We start from the raw sequence: 26,219 nt of genomic DNA, 5'->3' as shown, positions 1-26,219 counted from the left end.
CACTTTAATTAAATTATTTTAAAATTAAATTAATTTTAAAATTTTGTCCATAAATTTAATAAAAGGGTAATTTGACATGTGGGAAGAATTTTTTTGAAATTAAAATATTGTACATCTTTTTAAAATTTAAAACTATTTTTAAAATTATACATCAAAAGTTAAAAATGATTTATATAAAAAACTAAGAAAAAATTTTAGAACAGGATGGAGGTAAAGGCAATGAGAGAAAAATGATTTCCATCTATAAGTTAGATCTTCTCAATTTTAATATTAAAGCATGAAGTTATCGTCAAATTTTATTATGCAATATTGACAAAAAAGGAAAGACACCGGCAATAATGGGTACAGTAATATTAGCCAAAAAAGAATCGAAATGGTGATGCGTGACGATGAGACTAACGTACCGCAGGGAAGGACACATCATAATTCAATTTTTTTCTTTTCTTTTTCTTTTACAGATTACCAGATCACAAAATAGAGTTTTTTTTTCTGGCAACAAAAATTACAATACTAACGTAGACATTATATTTATATTTTTTTATACATTATATTTATAATAGTGATTAAAAAATCAGATCAAATAGGTCTGATTGTTGACTGGGCTAGCTTTTGGCTTGATCAGCATATAGAAACCTTTTCTTGGAGCTAAGCCAGGTTGGATTATTTTTGGAACGACAGACAAATCGAGAACCGGAATAGGAATCGAATTCAGTTTTTAAAAAAATGAATTGTTCAAAAAAAAGCTTTTTTATTTTTTTATCAAATTTTTAATCATATAATGTTATATTGTATTATGTGACTTGTTAAGTTATGATAAATTTAAAATATTTAGTTTTATTTTTCAGTTAAGCAGTAATTTCGTATTTATTTCTTATATTTAAATTATTATATACATGTAATATTTTTTAATTTAATTATTATAACCATCAATTTAATCATTAGTCCAACTTAATTGAACCATATGAATCATGAATTTATTTGATGTTTTTTTATTCAATATTCAGTTTGATTTTGAAAATATATGCGTGCGACTTTGTATCAATTTTCCCGCGATAAATATACTTAGCTTTTATTTTTTTTGTGATAATTCAATTCTTTGTTAGTTTGCTGTTGTTGTTGTTGTAGTACTATTATTGAAAGCGAGAGCGCGACCCTGAGAAACACGAACAAAAATTCTTTCAGCCCATGCTCCGGAGTATAGTATATCTGGGAAACAATTAATAAATAATTTGATATTTTATACAAAATATTATCCGTGTTTTTTTGGATGGGCATTATAGATTTTCTAATCACACACGTTAATAAAAAATAATGATCCAAATAAAAAATAATGATCCAAACACCATGTAACGAGGAAGAAATGATTATAGTTGAAAATACAGATAGACCTGATCTTTATGAACTCGACCCTTAATCCTTAAAGGCCTAATGTAACACCCTCAAATTTACAAATTAACTTTTCTTAAATTATTAAAACATTATCATGGTAGAAAATTTTTTTATTTTTACCATGATACATCCAAGATATACCACAAGTCTTAAAATATCCCAAAAAGCAATTGGAACCATGAGGGACAGACATGATTCTCATGGCATGATATTCAAATCAGATCATAAATTAAGAGGGACAGACATAATCCTCTTGATCATATAAATACTTTTAATAAAACGATTAGAGTTTACATGCTTCTCAAAGAAGATATGTCCTAAGTTGGCACAAGATACATTGTATAATCCAAAATAAGAGGCAACGTAAAAGATGGTGTCTCATACACCATAGTTACACCTCTAGTGCTTTCTCGGCCGAACTCTCTCCTGTAAAAATATTAACCACGGGGAATTAGACTTAAAAGTCTTAGTAACCAAAAATTAATATGTAATGATGCATGCGGATGTAACTAATCATGCGATTGCTAAGTGGGCACACAAAAACATTTAACCGAACAATATTTCCAAACAAACTGAACAAGTATTTAATTTACATGATTGCACCTTATATCCTCCTTTCGCCATGCTCGGATGCCAAATCACCCGGCCAAAGGTGAGTTGGACCAAGTGACACGCCACTCATTGGGTTTAATGAGGGCTTACCACGTGGTAATAATTAACCGAACAGAAATTCTCATTAACACCATACATTAAAATACCCTGACAAGTCATGCATCATTCAAATATCCAAACAGGAATATATCCGAACAATAATATCTCATCATGATAAACAAAAATAAATTTTTTAAACCCACTTGGCAATAATTTCAAATAAGTATATACAGTATTTATTTTCAATAATTCATAATTTTTTCAAACAATAAAAACAACACATAACTATTCACAATACACCCATCACAACACATTAATAATGGTTACCTTGTGTCTTAAATAACAAGTTTCCCTTCACAACTCCTCTTTTACCACTATCTTTGTCAACACAATCTATATAGTTATTTCATAATACTATATATTAATTTTACATTAAAATACATAACTCTAATTTAAAGAGTTAGAAAGTTTTAGATCTATAATCCATATTAACATTAATTTAAGATTTATGCCTCATTTAACTTCCTAAATTCTTTTCTAAAATTTTCGTACCCTAATAAACTATTTTTAAGCCTCAAATCACTTCTAGTATCACAATTTCATCCTTCTATATTCTAAAAATTTATCCAAAAATAAATTAGAAATTTCAGAATTATCCTAAAGCCTCAAATCACCTTTCTATAACCTCAAAAAATACCTATTCATACTTAAATAAATATTTAATAATTAGAGGTTCATCCCTACATCTCAGATTTAACATAAATTCAACCATAAAGATCTAGAGTTTAACTCAAAAATTCTTAAACATGAGTTTCAACCTCAAAAAAAATATTCTATAATATTTATTATATCCCTAAGAGCTTTAAACCTATATTTTTAATCCATCATATTATCATATTAACTATCCTATAGAAAAATCCTAATCAAAATATTTACTCTATTCTACAAAATAATCATATCACTAGAAAGCTAATATTATTTTGAAAATAACTATAAAATTAATTTTATACTTAAATAATTTTTTTAAATGCTAATCTAAATATGAAAGTTGGAGCATACCTGAAGAAAAAGAAAATAATCTCCCCTTGCGAGAAGACGCTGAGCAACGTGAGAGGAAGAGAGAAAAATAATATAAAAATGGGATTGTGGGTCCCAAAATTATATTAAAAAAAACTATAGGTCTGAATTTAATTATTCAAACCTTTGGGCCATAAGTTGTAATTTTCTCTAAATTGCATCTTAGCTTCTCATGCTTCCTAACGCACACACCCCCTCCTTTTTATACATGAAGGCACCTCTTCTCTCTCCCTCATCTAACCAATGTGGGACTTAGAAACAACAACCTTCCACCCCCTTTTTTCCTTCTACATTCTCTTTTTTTTAAGACAAAAATTATTTATGTATTATATCTTAATTAAATATTGCTTATGTGGTTTTAAATTTAAATTTGTTAAATTCATAATTAAATACCTAATCATAATATTATTTCTAAATAACCTCAAATAATATAAATTCCTATTATTATCATTTTTTTCCTCAAAAACCTAAATTTCATAATTTCTTTATTATATAAAAATCAGGATATTACACCTAATCCTTTTAAACTCAGCTATTAAAAGTCTAAGCCCTTGAGTTCGGTTCTTTATTTTTAATCTCTTTTCTGAGGCCCCGGCCTTTATATTAAGGATTTAGGATCGGGCCCGGAAGTCCTATTCTAAAAAATTAAAATAAAATTAAACATTATAAATTAATTAAAATTTTTGAAATTAAAAAAATTAAAATCCTCATAATATTTTAAAAAATTAAACAACATATTTAGAAATCTAAACAACACACATTCATCAATCAAAACTCAAATCCTCCTCATCCTCATGATTTACAAATAAACATTAAATTTCTCAGATGTAAGTGCACTTATTGAAGATGGAGGTGAAAATTCAATGTTAATTACCTTTACAACTCCTTTTTCATTACCTACAATAAATATTAATCAAATTGTGTCATTATCAATCAAATATATGTATGTATGTGTGTGTGTGTGTATAAGATAATCAAGTTTATCAGCACTTGAAGGGTCACCTGGGCCGGACCCCTTTTTCACGGAGTTTATTAAGGTCAGGCCCTCAAGCCCAATTTCTTTTAAAAAAAATAATTCTTAAAGCTTGAACTCTTATTTAAATAAAGCCTTCAAGTCTGACCCTTCAAACTCAGCCTTTATTCTCTACGCTACAAAATGTTTATTCAAGTTTAAAAAAAAACAAGAAAATATGCTTCATTTCTTGATTCATGCCCAATCGCTGATTCCAATGTGTTATACTCCCTTCCTTCAAAAACATGCTCCCTCCATTTTTATTTGTAAGAAAAAAACCATTTCACACACTTTAAAAAATTGACTAACTATAGTAATTATGTCTAAAAATAAAAGAATTGGACTATAATACCATTCATTAATTGTTATTCAAGCCTTCATTTATTATTTTTTATGACTATGAATGATAAAATTACAAGAGGTAATCTAGAAAGTTTACAATAAATGCTTATTGAAAAATACAATTTTGCTTATAAAAAAGAAAGTTAAAAAGTAATAATTTCTTTTATGAATAAAAACGGAAGGAGTATAGCATTTTTAATCGAATATCACTATTTAATAAAGTAGTTACTTATTTTTAAAGTAATATTTTTTTTATATTTACTCCTATCAAATAAGATGTTTCACCCTAAAATAAATATAAATAATTTATTCATAGGGGCACTTAAAAAAAGGTAATAATTATATCTTAAAACATTAAAAATATTTTATATTTTTAACATTAAATCTTTTAAAAAATGTATTATATTTTTTAATGGAGGGAGTAGTTGAATATAAATGTATGCAAAATTTATTAGTAAATCAATGGTACTACTAATGTCAATATCAATATCAATATCAATAAAATCAATATCAATATTCAGTTTAAATGAAAATATTGCAAATCATTTTTGGAATACATGAAGGACGATTGATACATACTTTCACTGTATTTTATTTTTAGTTTTCTAAGTTTTATTTCTTTGTCTCAATTCATTTAGTTTGATTCATCCACAATATTTTTGTCCTTGTGGCGAGATTTATGTACTTAATTATATATATATATATATATATTTAATATACTTATATTTAATTAAATTATGATAAGTGAATATTTATAAGGTAATTAAATCAATAATATAAATTTATTATAGAATAAATAATTTATAAAAATATATATGTCGTGATTTAATTAAAATGAGTACATTAAGTATATAAGCCTAATTATATAAGTTTTTTACTCAGTCTTTTCATTTTAAAATGAAAAAAATGATAATAAAATCTATTTAAAATATATAAATAACAATTTAGTCTCTCAAAATATCATAATTTTCTTAAAGTCCTAAAGACTTTTTTGTCATCAAAAAATTTATATAAATTATCAAATTACCCTTGTTAAAAATAAATGATTCATAACTTTTATTCTTATATTCGCAACAATATAACAGTAAATAAAAAATTTAACATGTAAAGTTGTGATTTGCTGTTTTATTGTTGCAAATATAAAAAGAAAAGTTGTGAATCATTTATTTTTAACAAGGACAATTTGATCATTTATATAAATTCATTAATGACAAAAAAGGCCCTAAGTACTTCAAAAAATTATGGCATTTTGAGAGGTAAATTATAATTTATATATTTAGTAAAATTTTATTATCATTTTTTCTTTTAAAATTGTACAAAAAGACTAAGACTTGGCACAAATGAAATTAATTTTGTCCATGACTCCATGTGTACTCAACTTTTTTTAACTCCTTTATTGATAAGTATAAGAAAATATGTTGATATAGGAATATACTAGATGTCATTTAAAAAGTTAAGGGGAAACAAACTTTTTTTTCACATCTTAGGCTACACTAAACATACATGAGAGACAAATGAGAAAGAAGTTAGGGCAACGAATGAAATCTTAATCACCAAAAAAATGAAAGAATTAACAGAAATAAGTACATATTTTGTAAAATTAACTCTATTAATACCAAATCATAGCACTTATATGTATTTTTAAAATTAGAAAAGCTAAAATTATACTTATAAATTAAATAAAAATGATTGAAAATAACAAATAAAATTGTAGAGAGTAGAATGAAAATGTAATTAAATTTTTATTTTAATTTTAGCGAATAAAGAGACATAAAAGTCGTTGGGGAAAGCTGGAAGGGGTGGATTGCAGCGTCAGCACGTGCCTATCATCTGCTTCGCCCAACAGACACGTCCGTCCCTACAGCTCCACCAAATACAATAATAGCTGCACCAACGCGTCTCGTCTCGTCTCGTCTCTTCCAAACCCAACATTTCTTTTTTGTTTTTCATCTCGCAGGCAGCTCCACCTCCACCACTACCAGCCATGGCTTCTTCTCACTTCCTCACTCTCCGATCCTCCATCGCCAAACCCACCACCAGGTCCTTCCTCTTCAACCCCATCAAGGTCTCACCTTTTTTCTCTTTCTGCTTCAGTCATTCACTGCTCCTTTTATTTTGCCTTTCTGAATCTCTCTTCTTTCTTTCTGTCTTCTTCTTGGCTTGTGAATTCTGCAATACGCACTTGCTGAGAAATAATTGTTTGGGGAGACCCATTGTGGGGTTCTGGCTGATTAGCTATTTTTCAGTGTCTCCTGATGATTCCCACTTTTTGTTAACTTCTTGTTTTGTGAATAATCTTCTTCTGTTACTTTCACCTGAGCGGCAAATTTTTATTAGGGAAACCCAATTGTGGGGTTCTGGTAGTTTTTTTTTTTTTTTTCAAATAACTTGGGCCAAAGTTCTGTTTGGTATGACTTGTACTGTTGTTGTCGGTTGATTCTTAGCTGTGTTTCACTACCAAGGTTTTGTGAATTGAGGACTTTTTTTTTTTTTTAACTGCACAGTCCTGTGTTTGAAACTGAAAATTAACAGTGATTGAGAGTGGAAAATTAAAGGGAATCAAGTACACGCCAGAACCACAAGGCAAGAGAACTTTTGTGATCCTTAAGCTTCAATGTCATATATGCTCAATTGGGTCTGCGAATTTTCTTTTCTGTTAGGGTAATCCAAGCATCAAAACTAAGAAATCAAGAAGACCCCGCAAAATACAGCGTTGAGTTTGGAATCTGATATTAGATAGAGTGTCAGAACCAATTAAGAACATTGTTTGGAATGCTCATGATTCATTAAGTAAAGTAACTTTCTTTGTTCGGTATGCAATGAATGGACCTGTTTGTTTGGTATCAGAACTTTGGGCAATCAAGCAAAGGAAACCATCGTGTGGAAGAGAGGGCACCATCAACAGCTGAGGAATTCGAGAGAGTTGCAGAGGAGAAAGCAAGGGAAGCGAAACAAGGTGTTGCAAGCCAAACTACAGATGAGGCATTTGATGCAGCAGGGGAGGCTGCTTCCTCCAACGTTGGATCAGCGAAGAAGGGGTACAAGGAACATGAACATGGGACAGATTACCGCGGGACTGGAAATTAGGAAGCTGTTTGTGAAGCAGCAACAATAAGAAATAAGAGCCAGTTTTCTCTTTAGCATTTTTCTTGGAATCAAAACCCTTTTTATTACTCTTCAGTCTTCATACTTTCAGTTCATTTTCATATTAGAATCATTCTTAATCCAGTGTTGTACTGTTTTTCATGCTAATTGGTTGAGTTTATTGATCATGAGCCCAGTATAAAAAGTTACTAATAAGAAGAAGATTTAGGGGACTAAAGTTTCTTAAGAAGAATTTTGGTAGGTGAGAAGAGTCCTATAACCTTTCTCAGGCACAATCACATAATGTTTTGGACACAGTTCATAGTAATCTACGTTCAAGTTGGAGTTGGAATATTCTAATATCGGTCATGGTGTTTTGTGGAGGAGCTTTTATCACATAAATTATAGGTTCCTCGTATGTACATGTTTAAATATAAGGTTTTTTAAAAAAAAAAAATTCTCTGTTTCAAACATACAAAGCATTTTGATTAATGGTAGTGTTGAGGTTTTTCGTTCAAAAATGTATAAGGGTGTTTTACAAATTTATTTGTTTTTAATTATTTGTACTCCTATTAGAATATGATTTTATGTGAAAAAATATTATTTATTATTAAAAATTTATAAAATATTTTAATTATTGGAACATTAAATCAAAAAATTATTGGAACATGAGATTTTTTGAAAAAAAAAAATTCTTATATTTCAAAGCGAGAGAGCATTAATTTTTAAAATTTGTTAGTGAAATGGGGAGTTGAAAGGTGAAACGGAATGATAGACATTGGGTCCATTAAAGTTGTTCTTATCCATTATCCAACCAACTTCACGAGGGCGCGGGGCAAAAGACAGATGCAGGCCTTCGAATTTGACTGCCTAGATTCTGTTAAAATAACGTTTGATTCCCGTCTTCTTAGTATCGATTAATTTTAATCAATTTGATTGTTTTGGGTGAATCAGTTAAATGTGACCTGTAAATAAAAAAGGAGGAAAAATAATGAGATTATAAATTGATATCACATAAATGATTGGGGTATTATTTTCATAATTGTTTTCATTTCTCTCGGCATTTTTGCAACCAAACACATCCTTATTAAGAAATTGAAATGTATTGAGGATAAGATGCTCGAGAGGAAGTTTGAAAAATGCAGCAACATGTTATCCAGTGTCTTTTGCTTTTTAGTTTAAATGTTATCCTCGCGGCTTATGAGATAACGAAGGAAGAAGGTCAGTGTCTGTCAATTCGGACCGATTAATTTAATTGGGAAAATGAAAGCGACCACGAAGATGTAAGCCCCGTTTTGTTAGTCCACTTGGAACCATGTGAATGACTGTGTTTGATCGGCCATGTTATTATTGGGCCAGATATCGTTGGGCTCCACACTCGTCTCAGCCCCTCACCCATATGGGTGATCAACTTCTCTGGCTCCAAGGACGTCGTCGTTTCCGACGCTGCATTTCTGCAGATTGGGCCCGGGGACTTTCCTGAATCCGACTTAGAGTCGATGACCCACTCACATCACTTCGTGGCCTCAAGCTGCCGTGCGGTGCCGCCTGTGTCCATTATAAACCATTTTAAAACCATTCTATGAGAGATGTGGGACATAAAATTATCAGTTCAAGTTTCCTTCCCTTTTTTTCCCCTCGATTCAATGAAAATTTAGATGAATTAGATCTTAAAAGCTTATTACAAATTATCCATCAATAAAATTTTGAAATCAAAAGTTGGATTCAAAATTTGATCTCACAAACAATTTTGAGAATTATAAATCAATGTACAGTAAATCATCCATCATGCACGGGGTTTGAATCTAGCTGGAAATCAAATCTTTACCAATCAACCAATCTTTGTCAATACTTCATTTTCTTTTCTTTTGTTTTCCTCTTTTTTGGTTACAGGCTGGGAGTGCCATTATTAGCCATACAATACATAATCGAGTTTCGTATGATGGCAAAGGAACATAATTTTCATTTGTGATTATTAAAATATAATCTGAAAACATAAATTTTCCCTGGTCATTTTGATCTCGTGAAAATATATAGTAACCCTGTCACGTTTGGAGGAAATGTTCGCGCTGAAAATACACACACGCAGTGAAAGTAGTTGTCATGAGCAGTCCAATTAAATATGCAATTTGAGTTCGGTAGAAATAGCATTCCCAGAATTTCATTCATTAAAAAGGCCTCGTCTTCATGAGTGTGCAGAATCATCAGTACGAAATAGCCATTAAAGTTTCATGCTTTTCTTGCCGTCTTTCATATCTGCTTCAATTCTCCACAAGTCCGTTTCTTCCGCACCCTCCTATTTGTTTCAACTCATTCTCACACTGAAGCTTCATTTTATCTCGAGCAGTACTAAATTGAATTAGTTTTAACTTTTAACCAACCATGGTCGAACAAATTCACAAGTCACAAGAATTTCATATCTATTTAATTGAACTCGAAATCTCATACTTAAATGGTCATAGTCCCAATAATTATATTCAGACTTATTAACAATTGAATATGAATCAATCAATAATACCAAATATTAGATAATTATATTTTTTTTAAAAAAATAAAACTAAACGTGTTTTGTGTATATTTGTTCCCGCACATCCATGAGGGAAAATTTTTTGCTTACCTTAATATTTGGTTTGAGTGTAGATTAGTACAATCTATCATCCAATCTGGTTTAATGGATTCGTTTGGTTTTGTTATTTTTAACATTTGAAAAATGCTTTTTTACTTTTCAAAAATCAAATATTGTTTGATTTTTAATCTTTTTTCAAAAAATTTCATTTAAAAAGTCAGTTTCGGATGTTGTTGTATGTATTTTTGGCTAACTTAAAATAATGAAACTTTTAAAAAGTAAATTTAAAAAATAAGATGTTATTTGATCATACTATCCAAAATTTAATCTTTTTTATTTAAAAAATAGTTAATCCATTAAAAATAAAATTGTCATTTCAATAATAATAATTTGGTATTGAGTTTTTCGTATTATAAATTGAATAATTAATCATGTTAATTTTTAGCATTAGAGTATAATACAAATTATAAATCTTTATCACATTATTTTAAAATTACAAATTAAAAAAGTACAAATGACTATAGATCAAGTTTTAGCATTATAAATCAAATATTATGTTATTTAAAATCTTTATCATATTTTTAAATATTTTAAATATAGTACATTTATATAATAAAAATTACAAATCATCATAAATTAATGTCATTTTTGATAATTGTACATTTAAAAATAAATTTTACAATCATAATTTAAAATAACTTTCAATATATGAAATTGACTTTTAAAAAAATGTATCCAAACACAAATTTCATTACAACAATTAATTTTCATTAAACTAACTTTAACTAAATGAACCTTTATCAAATGAATTTTTAATAAACTAAAAACCAAACATACACTTAACATATCACCCTCTGTAATTTGTATGTACAAATAAAGGATAATCCAAGAAAATATCATATAAATGTTAGACAATATTTTCTTTCCGTTTACTTTTGGCTATTTCCGAGCTCTTTACAGAACACACTTTTCTAAACCATGCCTCTGAAAATTAAGCCACTTTTACTATTCAATGCTTTAACTGTTTTCCAAGTAATATTGGTATTTGCAATATTTGCACCAATGTATTCTAATGTCATCCCCCAATGCCATAATCTTAGCATAATTGACCCCAATTAATTATCACTAATCAAAGCCAAATAACCTCCTTCTTCATCCTTAAAAGCATCCTCTTCTTGGACTCTATTCAATCTAGCAAAAACCCCTACTAATGCGGCTGTATTGTAAGTACATGCTTCTGTCTGCACGTAATTCCCCCTCTCGTCCCTAAACCCGTCCGTACTGTTGGGCCCACCGACTAGGGCCCCAGTCAGTACATTGGGGTTAGGATCATGGCGTCCATACCAGTTATCGTACCCCTGCGTGCACCCAATAAAACCCATGTTTTCTTTGTATGATTCCATGGACGCGCCCCTATGGTGCACCCTCATAGGAAAGTGGGGCCCATATCCTACCAAGTAGCTTCTCTCGGTTGGATTAGAGCCCAGGATGTAGTCCACCTGTGATTTCGCGAAGGCTAGGATCTCCTGCGGAGAGACATCTCCTTTGTCGCAGTGGAGCCTCTGGCCGGCGGCTCGGAGATGATCAGAGTATACAGTGAGGAGCAACGACGCCGTTGAGACGTATTGCATGTTGTTCCACTGGCGGACGTACAGTAAGCCTCCTGGGGTGCGATGCACGTTAGTGGAGTTGTTTTGGCCGAGGCACGCGCAGAGATAGTGCTCTGCTTTTGAACGGTATTGTTGGAGAATGACTCGGCTTTGACCCTTGTGCTTTTCTCCTTCCATGAGGAGCTGAAAATGGAAAAAGAAAATTATGACTTTGCCTACGTATTTTAGAAAATAATAGCAACATTAAATGGGAGTTTAATAATGATTTCTAAATGTCATGTGTCGGTTTGAGAATAAACCCATGTATGAATGAAGTCTAATGGTAGTTGATGAATTTTCCGTTCAATTTTAACAGCTTCTATGACTGAGACATGTTCTTGAAGATTTAGAATTTTACAAGGTTGGAAATTAGGAATCTAAATGATGTTAAGGCTTATGAAATTATGAAAAATATAATATTAGCTATAAGTTTTTGTATTGTTAATAAAACATTTATGATTAATTACATTATTTATAAATTATGAATAATATTTTATTCGTTAAACTTTATGCAATTCAAAAAAAAATTCTCCAACTGTCACAGTTTATAAGATATATATGTTTTTAAAAGATTTATCATCTTAAAATATAAGATAATTTAATAAAATTAAAATAAGATTTAAATGATACTTTCATTATCTTTTCTTTCTATAATATTATTCGATAAATGAAGTATTGAAAGAATAATATTTTTAAAATTTTATATTTTTTAAAAAATTATGAAATATATTTTAATGAGATTGATTAGTATGTATAATTTTATGTAAAAAATATTTTATAATTTATAAATTAAGATAAAGAGATTACTTATTTTGTAAAAAAAAAGTAATAATGTAAAATAAAAAGAGTGCATAGTTACCATGGAAGCAATGGATTGAAGGCCAGCGTACTTGATATCCCAGCTAAATTCAGCGACGGCCCAAGTGGTCCCACCAAAGTCATAAGCATTCTGCAGAACATACTTTAAGTATTCTTCATTTTCAGTGGCCTTGTAGAGCCATATGGCTGCCCACAGTAACTCATCCCTGTACCCGCTCACGGACGAATAATACCCTTTAGCCACTCCGATGCTCTCATCATATTTCCCCCTGTACTTGTCCCCAAACTCAAATAACTGCGCCACATCATACCCAAACAAATAACATCAACAATAACTAATTAAACCTCACACAAGAAATTTTAAAATTGATCATTGGATTAAAAGTAATTAACTAAGAAATTAATTAATCATTCTCTGTGAGTTATGTAGAATAGCATCCTTGATTAACTATATAACTAACGTGCCTGTTGTGCATGCTGCAATAGTAGGTGGGAGTAATGTGGGTTTGTTCTCCTAAACACTATTGAGGCAGCCGCCATTGCCGCCGCTGTCTCTCCGGCAACCTCTGAGCCAGGGTTATCGGCGTCCAGCTTGTAAGCTCGTCGGGATGTTGTCATGTCCTCTGGCCTTTGCCAACAGTAATGATCGGTGCCGCCGTCGCCCACCTGAAAAATTGCCGCATTCCCATATAAAGATTAACCTTTTTTTTTTTCACAGGCCAGAAAAATCATTAATTATAAGTTGAATTATTCGTGAATTTGATTTAAAAAATCATAATTTGATAGTCTCATTTCACTTTTAGATTTTTGACTCAGTTGTTCAAATCAAACTCAGTGAACAATTCCATAATTTCTTTCATCCCCATGTGCCGCCGCGAGTGAGACACGCGCCAATCACGGTATCAAGGTGGGTCAGCACTGAAACCCATGGTGGATCCGCTGATCGCTCTGACATCTGAGTCTCATTGAGTCTATTTCTCCAGCGAACATGGAGGACGACTGAAGTACCACCTCCACCTTCCTAAACGGCGGCGCGTGGGCTGTGCATTCTATACGGCCGTCCTTGGCAAGCTTTTGTTACAGAATATATGGTAAACGTACGAGAATATAGATATATATATGTATATATATATCTATGATAACGAAATTACCTGCGCCCAGAGAACATGAGGGTGAGTGTGGGCCTTGATGAAATAATCAGTGCCCCACTTAATGGCCTCGAGAGCGTGAGAATACTCGCCGGCGCTGGCAATAAGGTCGCCGTATTCAATGACGCCCCAAGAGAGCAACGTGATGGTGAATGCCATGGGAAGCCCGAACTTGACATTATCTCCGGCATCATAGTACCCTCCGACCAAGTCCACCTACCCCAAAAGAGGACACAAAACATAAATGACGACCCAATAAAACACACACACAGAGGCGTTGTAGGGTAGCCTACCCCTTGTTCGAGGCCGTCGGTGAGGCCAGAATGGTGGCGCCAGGTGACCCTCTGGTTGTGAGGCAAGTGACCAGAACGCTGAGACTCGAAGTAGAGGAGGCTGAGAGAGAGAGCTTGCTTGTAGTCGAAGGAATAGCATGAAGCAGGAGAGAAGAAGGAGGTTGATGAGAGAAAGACGAGAAGAGCCTTAAGCCATGTTCTTAGGTACCAGAAATGCTTCAGAGCTCTGACTTCTTTCTTCTGATTCGCCTCCATTTTGATTCTGTTTCTCTGACTCTCTCTCTCTCTCTCTCTCTCTCTCTCTCTCTGTATTCGTTCTCTCCCCCTCTCTCTTCTCCCCATCTCTGGTATTTATACGTGAGGCTTTTCGTAAAGGAAAAGAAGGAGGGCGTGATCAGACGGGGGCATGTTCATGGGGAATCGGGATGCAGGCTCATTCTGATTGGTCTAATTTATGACCCTATTATGCACTCAGTTTTAAACGTAGGGGTCAACCTATAGTAAAAACTAACATATAATTAAAAAAAAAAAATTATCGTTGCAGGATGAAGGAGGCTCGGTTTTCTTTTTTCTTTTTTTTGAAAAGAAATTGATTCTTATAAATAATAAAAAAATTGAAATAGCTTATAATTAAGCTCAGCAACACTAAAATCTCACTCATAATATTAAATGTCCGATAATTATTTATATGTTGAAGGGAGAGGAGAAAATATAGAAAATGATGACATTATATGTATATTAGCATACTGTAATTTTTATTAGTTTTGGAAAAATAAGATCAGTTTTAGTCTAATATTTATTAGACTAAGAGGCGAATAAAGAGATGAGTGTGAAAATTACTCATAACCATGTGTGATTCACATTTCTCTTTATTCCTCTTTACAATCACACTTGAAATAAAAGTGCACTTGGGGAGATCCAATTTATTCATATATTCTCTTTTTTCCTCTTTACACTCACACTTGAGCTAAAAGCGCACTTGGGATGATCCAATTCATTCATACAAGAGGCATCAAGATTTTAATGTGATTTTTTTATTTTTTATAAAATATAAAAATACTCCCTTTAAACTATGATCCAAATTGTTCTTCAAAAGTTTTGCAAGATTTAAAATATAGGATATCAGATAGGCGTAATATGTTCTCCAATTACACCCTTATATTATTAAGTAATTGATGATGGTGTTTTGAAAAAAGTTAAATATTATATTTATTATATACAAAGGCAAAATAGCAAATTTTTAAAAATTAAAATTTTAATTAAATATAAATTAATTAACAATAACTTATAGTCGGGACTGTGTATATTTCAAGGCTCCTCCAAAAAAAAAAATCACTTATACATTTTATAACTTGTCATTATTTTTTTTTGTTAAGTATTGATGTTAATTAAATTTTTTTATTAAGAATTTATTTCTTGCTTACACCATATATAACCAGTCATCATCTTTACATTAAGCCTTAATGTTAATTACAACTTCTCGTTAAAAATTTGTTGCACCATATTTCATATTGTATCTATCACTTTTATTCCCAATATCAATTAACCATTATGTAATTAGAAGAGCTACATGCATATACTATATTAAAAGATTAAACTCTCATTTTCAAATACATATATTGTTTAGAGATTAATACTACTAGCATTTACTACCATTGAAAGAAATTTTCAAAATTAAAATTCCTTAAATTTAATTTAAGATCAGCCATATTACAAAATAAAGTAAATTTTTTAATTACAAAATTTAAACATGTGATTTTGCAGCTTAATAAGCTAAAAAGGTGACATAAAATAAATAAATGACAATATATTAAATCTCTTAAATATATTTGTCTTGTCTTCACTCAATCGCTGCTTATGTTGTGGTTTGGATGGAGTATATTGTTTGATTTTTATTATTAGGGCGGTGAGAAACAAGGGTGAAAGGAAGCTTTAACACCTGAACCATCAGAAAGGCAGTAATTGGACATCTGGATTGATACATTGGAATAATCAGAATCCAAAAGATTAATATCAGTGTGACCAATGAGAAATTAGTCTCATCAGGGGGTTCGGTAGAAAAATCAGGAAAGACTATTGATTGTGGACCACAAAAATTGTGAGCAAAATATTCTCTGTCGTTACACACACACACGCACACACACCAAATCAATAAAAGGTGATTAAATTATTAATTTTATTTAAAAATAAAATAAATTTCTAATTTTAATTTGAACTTTAAATAAAAAAATCAAATTTACATTATAATTTCTCATAATTAATGAGTTTTAAAAGGGATAATATTAAAAAAAATATAATTAATATCACACCAAATATCTTATTTAACGATTAAATAATTCTTCTAGAGAGTATATTATAATAGGGGCCGGATGATGGAGAGAGTACTTCATAGGTATCGATAAGAAATGGTTAAATTATTGATATCTAAAAAAAAAAAGAAATTAACTCGAGAAATGAATTTTTTTTCTCTGTTTTTAGTATAAGAGAGACTTTGAAAGCTTGTTTTGTTCTTAATATAAGGAAAAGTTAGAATGATTTATTTCGGCCCAATCTTCCCTTTGCTTATTTATTATGGTTAAATTCCTAAATAACAATTTATTATAATTATTAATAGTAAAGTTACATAGTTTTTTTTACAATTTTAAGAATATAACATTTTTAATAAGCATAAAATTAATTAATTTTTCCATGTATTAAGGACCAGAGAGAGTACCTCATCAAAATTAATGAGACAAATAAATTACCGATTCTGTCTGAAAAATAGATTTTTTGTAATTTACTATTATTAATGTATTATATTTAAAACTAATGAGAGTTAGGCTTAGAAAAAAATTACTCCCTCACAATTTGATTGATCAAATTTTAAATTCTCGTTAAAAGAAGTGCTCACATAAACATTTGGTATTTAACCATGTTTTGAACAATATTGCCTTTAATAAAAAGATATTTGTAAATAATCAAAAAACATATTATTTTTAAAAATATTTTCCCTCTCCCATGTAATCTTTTACTCCACCCATTGAAAATTATAAATGATTAAAATTGAAATAAAGTAATTAAAGAGATATATCTTTCTATATAAATTGACCTATAAAAAACATCATCTTTTTAAGAAAACAACTTACTAGAGGGGTATTTTTTTTATTACATATGAGCATCCTTCTATTAGATATAATTTTATTTAAAGTATGATTGAGTACTAAATATAAACACCTTTTTCAATTAGGGACTTGGATTCAGTGATGATACTTAATATAGGCACTGAATGTTGTATTATCTAAATCGTTAAAATCTTTATCAATGGTTGTGAACTTATACTCTACTTGAGATTAATGAGTAGTGAGTGAATTATCTAAATCGTTAATTTAGATTTTAATAGTTCAGATAATATAAGCACTCGATACCTATATTAAGTAGAGTAATTGAATCCAAATCTTTCAATAGAGGAGTATTTCATCATGTATAGGATGTATTTGGCGTATGATGTTTGAGCAAGTGTGGGACACCCATTGAAATTTGGCAATTGACATACACGTTTTTTTTTTTTTTGGGCAACAAGTGACATATATGCACATAATAAAATATTCGCCCGCAAGATTGAAATAGTTACAATTCACCCAGACAGAACAAAATATTTTTAATGAAATAGAGGAGATAGAATGAAAATAAGTATGAATTATATTGGTGTGTATGAGAAAAGGAATAAAATATTTTACCAAGTAATGTTTGGTATAATAACAAAATAGAGAGAAAAAGGTGAAAATAATTCAAACAAAAAACTAATAATATATTACAAAAAAACTAATAATATTAAAAGATATTTTAAATAAATATTAGATCTCTTCAATTTTGCTCCTCTCAGTTCAATTTACAAAATATTACACTGTTAAATTATAGCATTAAAGTGATTTAAAAGCTTAGGTTATTGCATATATTTTTTTTGCCATGTATAATTAAATAAGTTTGGTAGCTTGGTAAACATTGATTATTTAAGGTAGTCAAAGGTTATGAGATCATCCCAACCAGCTTGAAAAATTAATTCGTTTTTTTTTGTCATTGGGGTTGAAGATCCCCAGCCATTGTCGAAAGTGTTTCATTGACAGGTGACAATAGGGTTTTTTTTTTAAAAAAAAAAATGTGAGGAGTAGTTTCGTCTTTTTATCATAAATTTTAATTACATTTCATTTCCTTAATCTTGCAGTAATAGTTTAAATTTTTTAATTCTTATTTGATATTAAATATCTTTAAATGATATTTCCCCTCATCTTTTTCCCGGCATAACCAGCAGAGTCAAATAAATTTACACAAAAGGAGGAGATGAATTATCGAGAAACAATATGACGAGTGCTGACCAAGCAAGACCAAGAAGAAGAAACAGAGAGAGGCATTTAGGAAGCACGCATCAGAACCGGATTGAAACTAAATGATGAGCTTACCGACCAAGAGTGACATCGACGTTGTTCAAGTGTGACGCACGCAGTCGAACTTGGGTAGCCAGAGGGAAAATGTCAAACAATCGTTAGAAATTTTTGATTAACATGTCAAAATAATTTATGACATATCACAATCAGAATCCAACGGTGCAACACATTTTTTGTACTTCTGGAAGAAAGCTCATTTACTTAGCATCATTCGTGGATATTTTTGACCTTGAAACTCAATAATATGTTTGCCAAAACAACACATCACGGTATGTATCTTCACTGAACTTATATTTTCTTGATTTTAGGCAGTGATTTAAGACATATAATCAATTCCATTGAATTAATTAATGTTATTATTGCTCGGAACAGCTCTGTGAACTGGCTATTCCTCTCCTGTAATTTGCTCTTGAATCCGTGAGCATGTTTGATTTATAGAACAGTTTCAGGCTGAATTGTGCCCTCTTTCTGCACCACATGGTTTCTGCCGTACCATAGAGCATAAAACATGGGGAAAATAATAATTATGTATCTTAAAAATTTTAAAATGTTAAAATGCCGGAGCAGAACCATAGTTTTAATTTAAAATTAAAATACTTTTAATTATTGAAATAACTAATAAAATATCACTCATGAATTTAAGAAAAGTTTGTTGTGAATTTAAGAAAGCTCACCTGTAAATATATGAAAAGTCAATAGCAAGATTGTCAAACTCATAAGTCCAGATGAACTCATATTAAAGATATAAATTCATAATGTAAACTCGAATTATAAAAACGTAAAAATTTTCTTTTATTATTAAATAATTTAAAATAGGTATTTATACAGTTGAAATGAAATAATATAATAATAAATTTAGTTAAACATCACTCAAAAAATAATTTATATAAATATAGTCTAAACCTTATTAATTTCAATAGATTATTTTGCATTTAATAACTTATAAGATCTAAAATATTTTTTTGATATATTAAAATGAAAATATTAATTAAAGTCATACCTAACCTTGATAAATATAATAAAATTTATAAAAAGTATCAATATTCAACATTTCCTAATCACATCATAGAAATTTCAACATACTGCGTATATAATAATTTAGTTTAATTTTCACTAAAAAAAATTTATATTTTTAATATTATATTAATGCTTATACCCATTTGTTAACATTAGATTTTACATCGCTTGGGTATTTACTTGTAAAAGCATTGGAATCGTTTAGTAATAAAAACCATATATCATACATTTATTCCTTTCATTTAAAAATATAAGATATTTTTAATTAAATTTTATTTTTAATAAAGTAGTTACTTACTTTCAAACTAACTGTATTTTTTTATATTTACCCCTATTAAACACCTTACAATAAACATAAAGTCATTCATTAATAGGGATAATTTAAAAAAAAACAATGATTATACTTTAAAAAATTAAAAATGTCTTATATTTTTAAACATTTAATTTTTTTAAAAAATATTTTATATTTTTAAATGAAGGGAGTGTTATATATAAAAATATCAAAATTGAAATTCTTAAAATATATAAAAAAACTATTTATGAAAAATGCAGTATATAAGTTTGCTTGGTGAGGTGGCACACAAGTGGTGGGGCCATAGATCAAAATCCTCTCATTGTGCTTGGCTTTGCCAACGTCGGCCATAGTAAAGTGAATCGTACATTAAGCACAGATTTTGTGCGCGTTGCCAACGATTTTGTGCGAGTCAACAAGGCCCTGAGTTAAGATGCGAGCTGACACAAATTATTGGGTTGAAAACGTGAACTCACTGAATCAGTCATGCAAGTCGACTTGCGAGTTTAACAACACTAGTCAGTTGTGAATGGTTAATAGATAATAGTTTCATAAGCATATATATCATCACATATAAATTTAAAAATGAGCACTTGTAAATTTTTAAAATGTTAATTTTGAGTAAATGAAGAGACAATTTTGAGTATATTTAGAAATATAAAAGGATCCTTAAATTGTTGATTCATAATTAAAATTATTCACACTCATTGACATTCCACAAGTGATATTCATGAATTTACAACTCAGTATCCCTAAATGACAAATGATGTATACATTTATGAGATCCTTTATTCATTCACAACAAAATTTTTATTATTTTCGCAAGTGATGTTTCTAAAATTTACAAGTGATGATGCATAAATTTATAAAAATATATATATCTATTCACAAATAATTTTTCATTGATTAATAAGTAATATTACTTAAATTCACAACTAACTCTACTTATTTTAATAATTATTTATTACTTAATTATTTTTGGTGAACAAAAATTTAAGTGAATTGAGTTTTAAAGGCTCATCGAAGCCAAGGCATATCTACAAGATTAAAAAAATACTTATAAAGTACATATCATCCACTAACAAAATTTTTATATTAAAAAAAAATTTGATCTCACGAACTTATAAGTTATAAACTACTCTCCCCAATCTTATTTATAAATCATTTTTACTAACTTTATCAATACTAATACAAAAAAAATATAAAGAATAAAATTTAATAAAATTTTAAACATAACCCTCAAAAAGTAAATAAATTGTATAATATTATTTTTCTATTTCTCTCTCTCTCTCTCTTACTTTTTAAAGGTAATTTTGACATTTCATTTAAAACAAAATATCACCATCAATCTAATGACTTATAAAGTAAACCACTCCACCCTTATAGAAGGTGACTAATAAAGTAAACTAAAGAGAGCAACTTCTTATTAACTAGACCAATCTTTGTTAATTTTTATTATTCATTACTTAGTTACAAATAAATATCATTATCTTTTCATGACATTTTAATAATTTGAAAATTTTAATTATCATTCATGCCTTCAAAAGTTCTGTAGTTGTCATTTTTCCATGAACTAAAATCCGAGTAAAAAAAATCCTCAGTTTCTTCATGTGCTGGCCATGAGCACAAGTTTGATCCAAAACATACCGCCCTTGCCAAATTTCAAGTTATTAAAAAAGATGCTGCTTTTGACTTAAGTCGTATCCCCTATACCCCAGAGGGATGAAAACGATTCAATTGACATTTTACACAGTAAGATAATGATTCATTTGATACTTTATCATACACCAAAGCTTACGGGTGAAACTACTTCCAATTTTCCATAGAACTACAAAACATCAATCAACCACTAATCAGAATCACATTTTGCTAACTCTGAAGATTGTATAATCCATACATCAACATAGATATACACATAATCCGCACAACATGGCTCAACATCCAAGTTTAATCTTCAAGCCAACGACCCACGTTATTTTTAATTTAATATCCCGTCAAACCGTCTGGTGTGATTCGTTGAACGAAAGTAAAATCCATAACTCAGGAAGAATTCATCAACCGCTCTCTCTTTTCCCTGAATTTCTTCGTAATACCAACATATTCATATCACATTTTTCTGACCAAACGTAACCACTAAACCATCATCAAATTTGGCGTATTCACAAACAAGAGACATCAGCCATCATATCATTAAGGCAAGCTTAAATCACCAATCATCAATAAGCTAGCATGTCACAGGATCCTCCCTGAGGCACAAAAGATAGTAAATTGCAAACCACAAGTCATAAGATTTCACCAGTATGAAAGTAGAAGTCACTCAATAATATATTAACAAAGAAAGTATACACCCTACTAACTCAAGTAGCAAGAGCAGTATTCTAGTAGTAGGCTGATGGAAGATGCATCTTAGGCATCAACCTCAAGTTAAACTGAGTCTATGTCCATAATAATGCAAGAGCAGGAAAGATCTCCACAACCATTACGCAGCAGCACCTCCTGTTTGATGAAGCATGGCATCTATTTCATCCCCATCCTCCATTTCCAGCTGCACCCAATCAAAATGTATTGAGAAATAGTCCACAGTTATCAAAGTATGAACAGCATTGCCATGAAAATGTGAAGAGAAATACACACAGACCTCATCTGGAGTCTGCTCTGCTCGAAGGCGACGACCATCAAATAAAAAAGCAATGGAATTAAAATCCACTGATTGTCGGTCACAGTAAGCATTCATGAGCTTCTTCAGTTGCGTGCTTCTCTTGATCCTGAAGAAAACTTCATTCCCATCCTACAACATCAAATTCAGATTTGATGCTTATTTACATCTCTATTTCTAATCTCATAATGACAAAATGACATCACATAATAACTAAATTAACCAAATCCTGAGATCACGCAGATAGCAGTATCAAGAACATAAACATTTTGGCTGATTACTACCACTGCCGATCTTTTACACATAATGTAGTTCTTCTATGCTACAATAAAAAATAAATAAATAATTAAATGAAATGATCCATAGTTGCTAAAAGTTTTAAGCAAATCCTGTCAGATTTCCTCCTCTTTCTTTGCGGGGCAGTTGGTATTGACCAATGGCCAACCTACAACACAAATCAAATTACATACACCACAAACCAAATAGTCCATATGGCACCAAGCTTAAGTTGGAGCTCAGCTTGATGAACTTGAATTCAGACATATTGCCATTTCCACACTCCTCAAAAGAAATTACACATTGAACTCAAACATAGACGTACCTACCAATTAGTCTAACCACAAAGCCACACACTTCCACCAAAACTAAGTTCACATGTTGAGATTTTACCCTTCCTAACTAAATTCTCACTGATCTCTGCAACGCATTTGGAACTTAAATTAAAAAAAATAGCTTGGGGGTGGGCCTAGCATAAATTAGATCAATAGGCTGAATGGTTTTCCTTCTGATGCACAAAAACCATAGTCAAAGGTAAGAGGGGCCCCTAAGTCTCTAAATCACCTTTGGAAAAAGGCGCAAAAAAGGAACACACTCGAATGATACAAGACACTGAAGGAGGAAAAAAATACATTACACGAACAAAAATTAGATAAGTGTTTATTTTCTTCTTTTTTTTAAAAAAAGCAGATAATTTAACTATTAACATAATTATCACACCATAGAGGATACTAATAAGAATCATCATCATCAATACCACAGATATAAGTAAATAAACATAATTAATTATTAAGCCATCACTATAACATTACATAGTCTCGTATACTCGGTATAAAGTTACTGAGTTAACTTCACAGTTCAAAATATACATGTGGCAGCTGTCTTGCAAGCATGCTCCTTTTTTTTTCATTTTTCTTTCTTTTTCTGCTTTCTTTTTGCTCCCATTAGTAAAACATCAGAAAAATGACAGCACGTAACATTTTAAAACAACAATAAGTATTTCACCATATATAAATCCCTAAAGCTGAGGTGAACATCAACGATTGGGCATTGTTACTTCCTATTTTATGCTATTAATATTGTTAAGCATTATGTTAGGCTTATAAGCTAGCTCTTCGGTTTTTGGTTCCAAACAGAAAATGCATAAAAGCACGAAAGGCAAACACTGAAAAAGCCAAAAAATCAAATGCCGCATGCCTCAAAAGCAATTAGTATCAAATATGTCTTTATTATCATTAATCTCATTCCTTTTCTCAATGCCTTGCCCACAAACTCAAAACAAGTCACTGGAACCTAGAAGTAAACCCTTGGGCATCATACAACGACATTCAATACCTTTTTAAGTTCAAGTAAGAGAATAACTTGCTGCTTGCAAAATTATTTTTGTTACCTAATCTTTACTTTCATTTTGCATACCAAGAAAAATATAAATTCTTGTTAATAGAAATATTACTAGTATTTTTTTATTTTTTGCACCAAACAAACTATGAACACTTCACCAATAAATATATTACCCATATAATATTGTTCAATAAGCAAAAACTTCTCTTAAAAACCAGAGGCTCACAACTCAGTCTCATGCTAACCAGTTAAATTCTTCACACAATTCAGGAAAAAAAACAGATAATAGAATTCCTGCCTCATGATTCATTAGAGACAAACTCCGCAACTCATTCTCATCAAGAAGTAACTGACCGCAAAAGCACGGAGACATAATGTTCAAACAACTAAAAAATTGACTCTTCGAGAATTGTAGAGCCTATAAACGCAAGTCAGAGCAGGCCAGCAGGGAATTGTATAGTATTCCCCACTGGAAATCACTTAATCCACGAGCTGAGCGAATTATAATCCAATAATCAAGCATCGCACAAAGGTCGAACCAAAACCCACGAAAGATTAATGAGCAAAAACTGATATGCAAAATTTCTCAATTTCCACCAAAGCAAATTAATACAAAAGACTTCCAAGTTCGAAACTAGAGTATACAACCGTCACGCCATTTTACTAAGTCAAATCCCAGTCATGGATCCCCTGTTCCGAAGAGCCAGGGAAGATAAATAAAACAGTAACATCAACTAATTCCACTAAAAACGAACCCAAATAGAAACAAACCCTAGATTCCACTATCACCTCAAAACCCTCAGTTAGCATGCAAGGGGGGATGGCAAATCAAACTAGCATAAAAAGGATAAAGAACAAACCTGTCCCTTCACCTTAAGGTTGATATGTGCAGCCTGATCGGTGGGCTTCTTGTCCTCCTCGTTGGTGACGCCAGCCATCTTCTACTCACTTGGACTTCGAAAAAACCTCGTAAATCTACAACAAAAAACCTGATCGCTACCGATCACAGTCACAACAACGCCAATGTTCAGCACAAGCGGAGCTCCCAAATGGATTCTTCTGCAAATAGTCTCCACCGACAAGTTAAATAGCGGGATGGATGAGGAGGCCATAGGGCAGTGACGTTAGCGTGAGAAGAACGATGAAAATTGACGGTTCCGATTCTGTTGGAATGGATAAGATCGGACGGATGAGAAAACATGTGATTTCGGGTCCGTCAGGGGGGAATCCGTATCGCCGTTTCTTAGTAAGTCGATCAGGATGACAGGATCTAAACTAATTTGAAAAAGATTTACTCGCTCCGGATCAAAATATAAAATATTTTTAATTATAATTTAAGTATTAATAAAATTTAATTATATTTTTGTTTTCATTTAAAAATATTACAGGTTTTTTTTATCTTTTTCCCACATGCTAGTAATAAATTAAATGAGAGAGATGATAGTTTTTAATAAAATATTATAACATGAGAAAACGTGATTTCTCTCATAGACCAACAAAATTTTAGCAATTATAAGAAGTGAAAAAATATAATAAATACTACATAAATTAGGTTAATAAATATAAGGTTAAAATAAAAAAATTTAAAACCTACTAATTATCTTATATTTTGAACCAAGATAAGTTAAGAAAAAATGTCTACCAATTTAAATAGGAGGGAGTAAGTTTTTATTTTTTGGGACGATGAAAAATATAAATTGTTATTGTAGATAATTTCATATCTGATGAGCATGTTTTATATAACTTTTTGTTTTTATTTTATTTCTTTAAATTAACCAAAATATGATAAACATATCATGCATTAAACAAATGTGTGATGTCAAATAATTTTTTTTTACACTCTTTCTGTTTAAAAATATAAAATATTTTTAATTAAATCTAAATTTTTAATAAAATAATTACTTATTTTTAAATTAATTTTATTTTTATATATTTATCTCTATTTAATAGGATATTTTTCAAAATAAATAAAACTGCTAATTTAAGTTAAGCCCAACAAACTAACCCAAACTCACTAAAAAAATTTAAGACTAAACCCAAAAAAATAATAATTTTTTAATATTTAAGTTATTCAAGTGGTTCAAATTAACATGAATATAAGAGTATAAAAAATGTAAAATATAAACTAATTTTTTAAGTTTATATTATTTTATACTAAAATACCATATATTTAAGCGTATTACTCT

At 30.3% G+C, this 26,219-nt stretch overlaps 3 protein-coding genes across 4 annotated transcripts; 1 reads left to right on the top strand and 2 right to left on the bottom strand.

Annotated features, from left to right (window-relative positions):
* The first annotated feature begins 6,363 nt into the window (after positions 1–6,363).
* Positions 6,364–7,743, top strand: LOC129318780 (uncharacterized). Its single transcript, XM_054963731.1, has 2 exons — positions 6,364–6,536; positions 7,319–7,743. The coding sequence occupies exons 1-2, from the start codon at positions 6,456–6,458 to the stop codon at positions 7,556–7,558; spliced, it is 321 nt and encodes a 106-aa protein (XP_054819706.1). The 5' UTR covers positions 6,364–6,455; the 3' UTR covers positions 7,559–7,743.
* A 3,316-nt stretch (positions 7,744–11,059) lies between these two features.
* LOC129319018 (endoglucanase 11-like) lies at positions 11,060–14,325 on the bottom strand. 2 transcript variants are annotated; one of them, XM_054964048.1, is made up of 5 exons: positions 14,031–14,325; positions 13,741–13,953; positions 13,055–13,255; positions 12,630–12,884; positions 11,060–11,914 (listed from the first exon to the last, which is right to left on the bottom strand). In XM_054964048.1, the coding sequence occupies exons 1-5, from the start codon at positions 14,283–14,285 to the stop codon at positions 11,237–11,239; spliced, it is 1,602 nt and encodes a 533-aa protein (XP_054820023.1). In that variant the 5' UTR covers positions 14,286–14,325; the 3' UTR covers positions 11,060–11,236. The 2 variants fall into 2 exon arrangements, with proteins under 2 accessions (XP_054820023.1, XP_054820024.1); XM_054964049.1 differs by having other exon boundaries at positions 11,509–11,914; positions 12,661–12,884.
* A 7,593-nt stretch (positions 14,326–21,918) lies between these two features.
* LOC129318726 (small ubiquitin-related modifier 2) lies at positions 21,919–25,103 on the bottom strand. Its single transcript, XM_054963653.1, has 3 exons — positions 24,894–25,103; positions 22,399–22,548; positions 21,919–22,305 (listed from the first exon to the last, which is right to left on the bottom strand). The coding sequence occupies exons 1-3, from the start codon at positions 24,969–24,971 to the stop codon at positions 22,240–22,242; spliced, it is 294 nt and encodes a 97-aa protein (XP_054819628.1). The 5' UTR covers positions 24,972–25,103; the 3' UTR covers positions 21,919–22,239.
* Positions 25,104–26,219: the final 1,116 nt, after the last annotated feature.

Source organism: Prosopis cineraria, unplaced genomic scaffold, assembly GCF_029017545.1.
Source record: "Prosopis cineraria cultivar Desert tree isolate PC_DT_omini unplaced genomic scaffold, ASM2901754v1 PC8, whole genome shotgun sequence".
Classification (NCBI taxonomy): Eukaryota; Viridiplantae; Streptophyta; class Magnoliopsida; order Fabales; family Fabaceae; genus Prosopis; species Prosopis cineraria.
The sequence above is the reverse complement of the archived record's forward strand: the minus strand, read 5'-3'. Positions and strand labels throughout refer to the sequence as shown.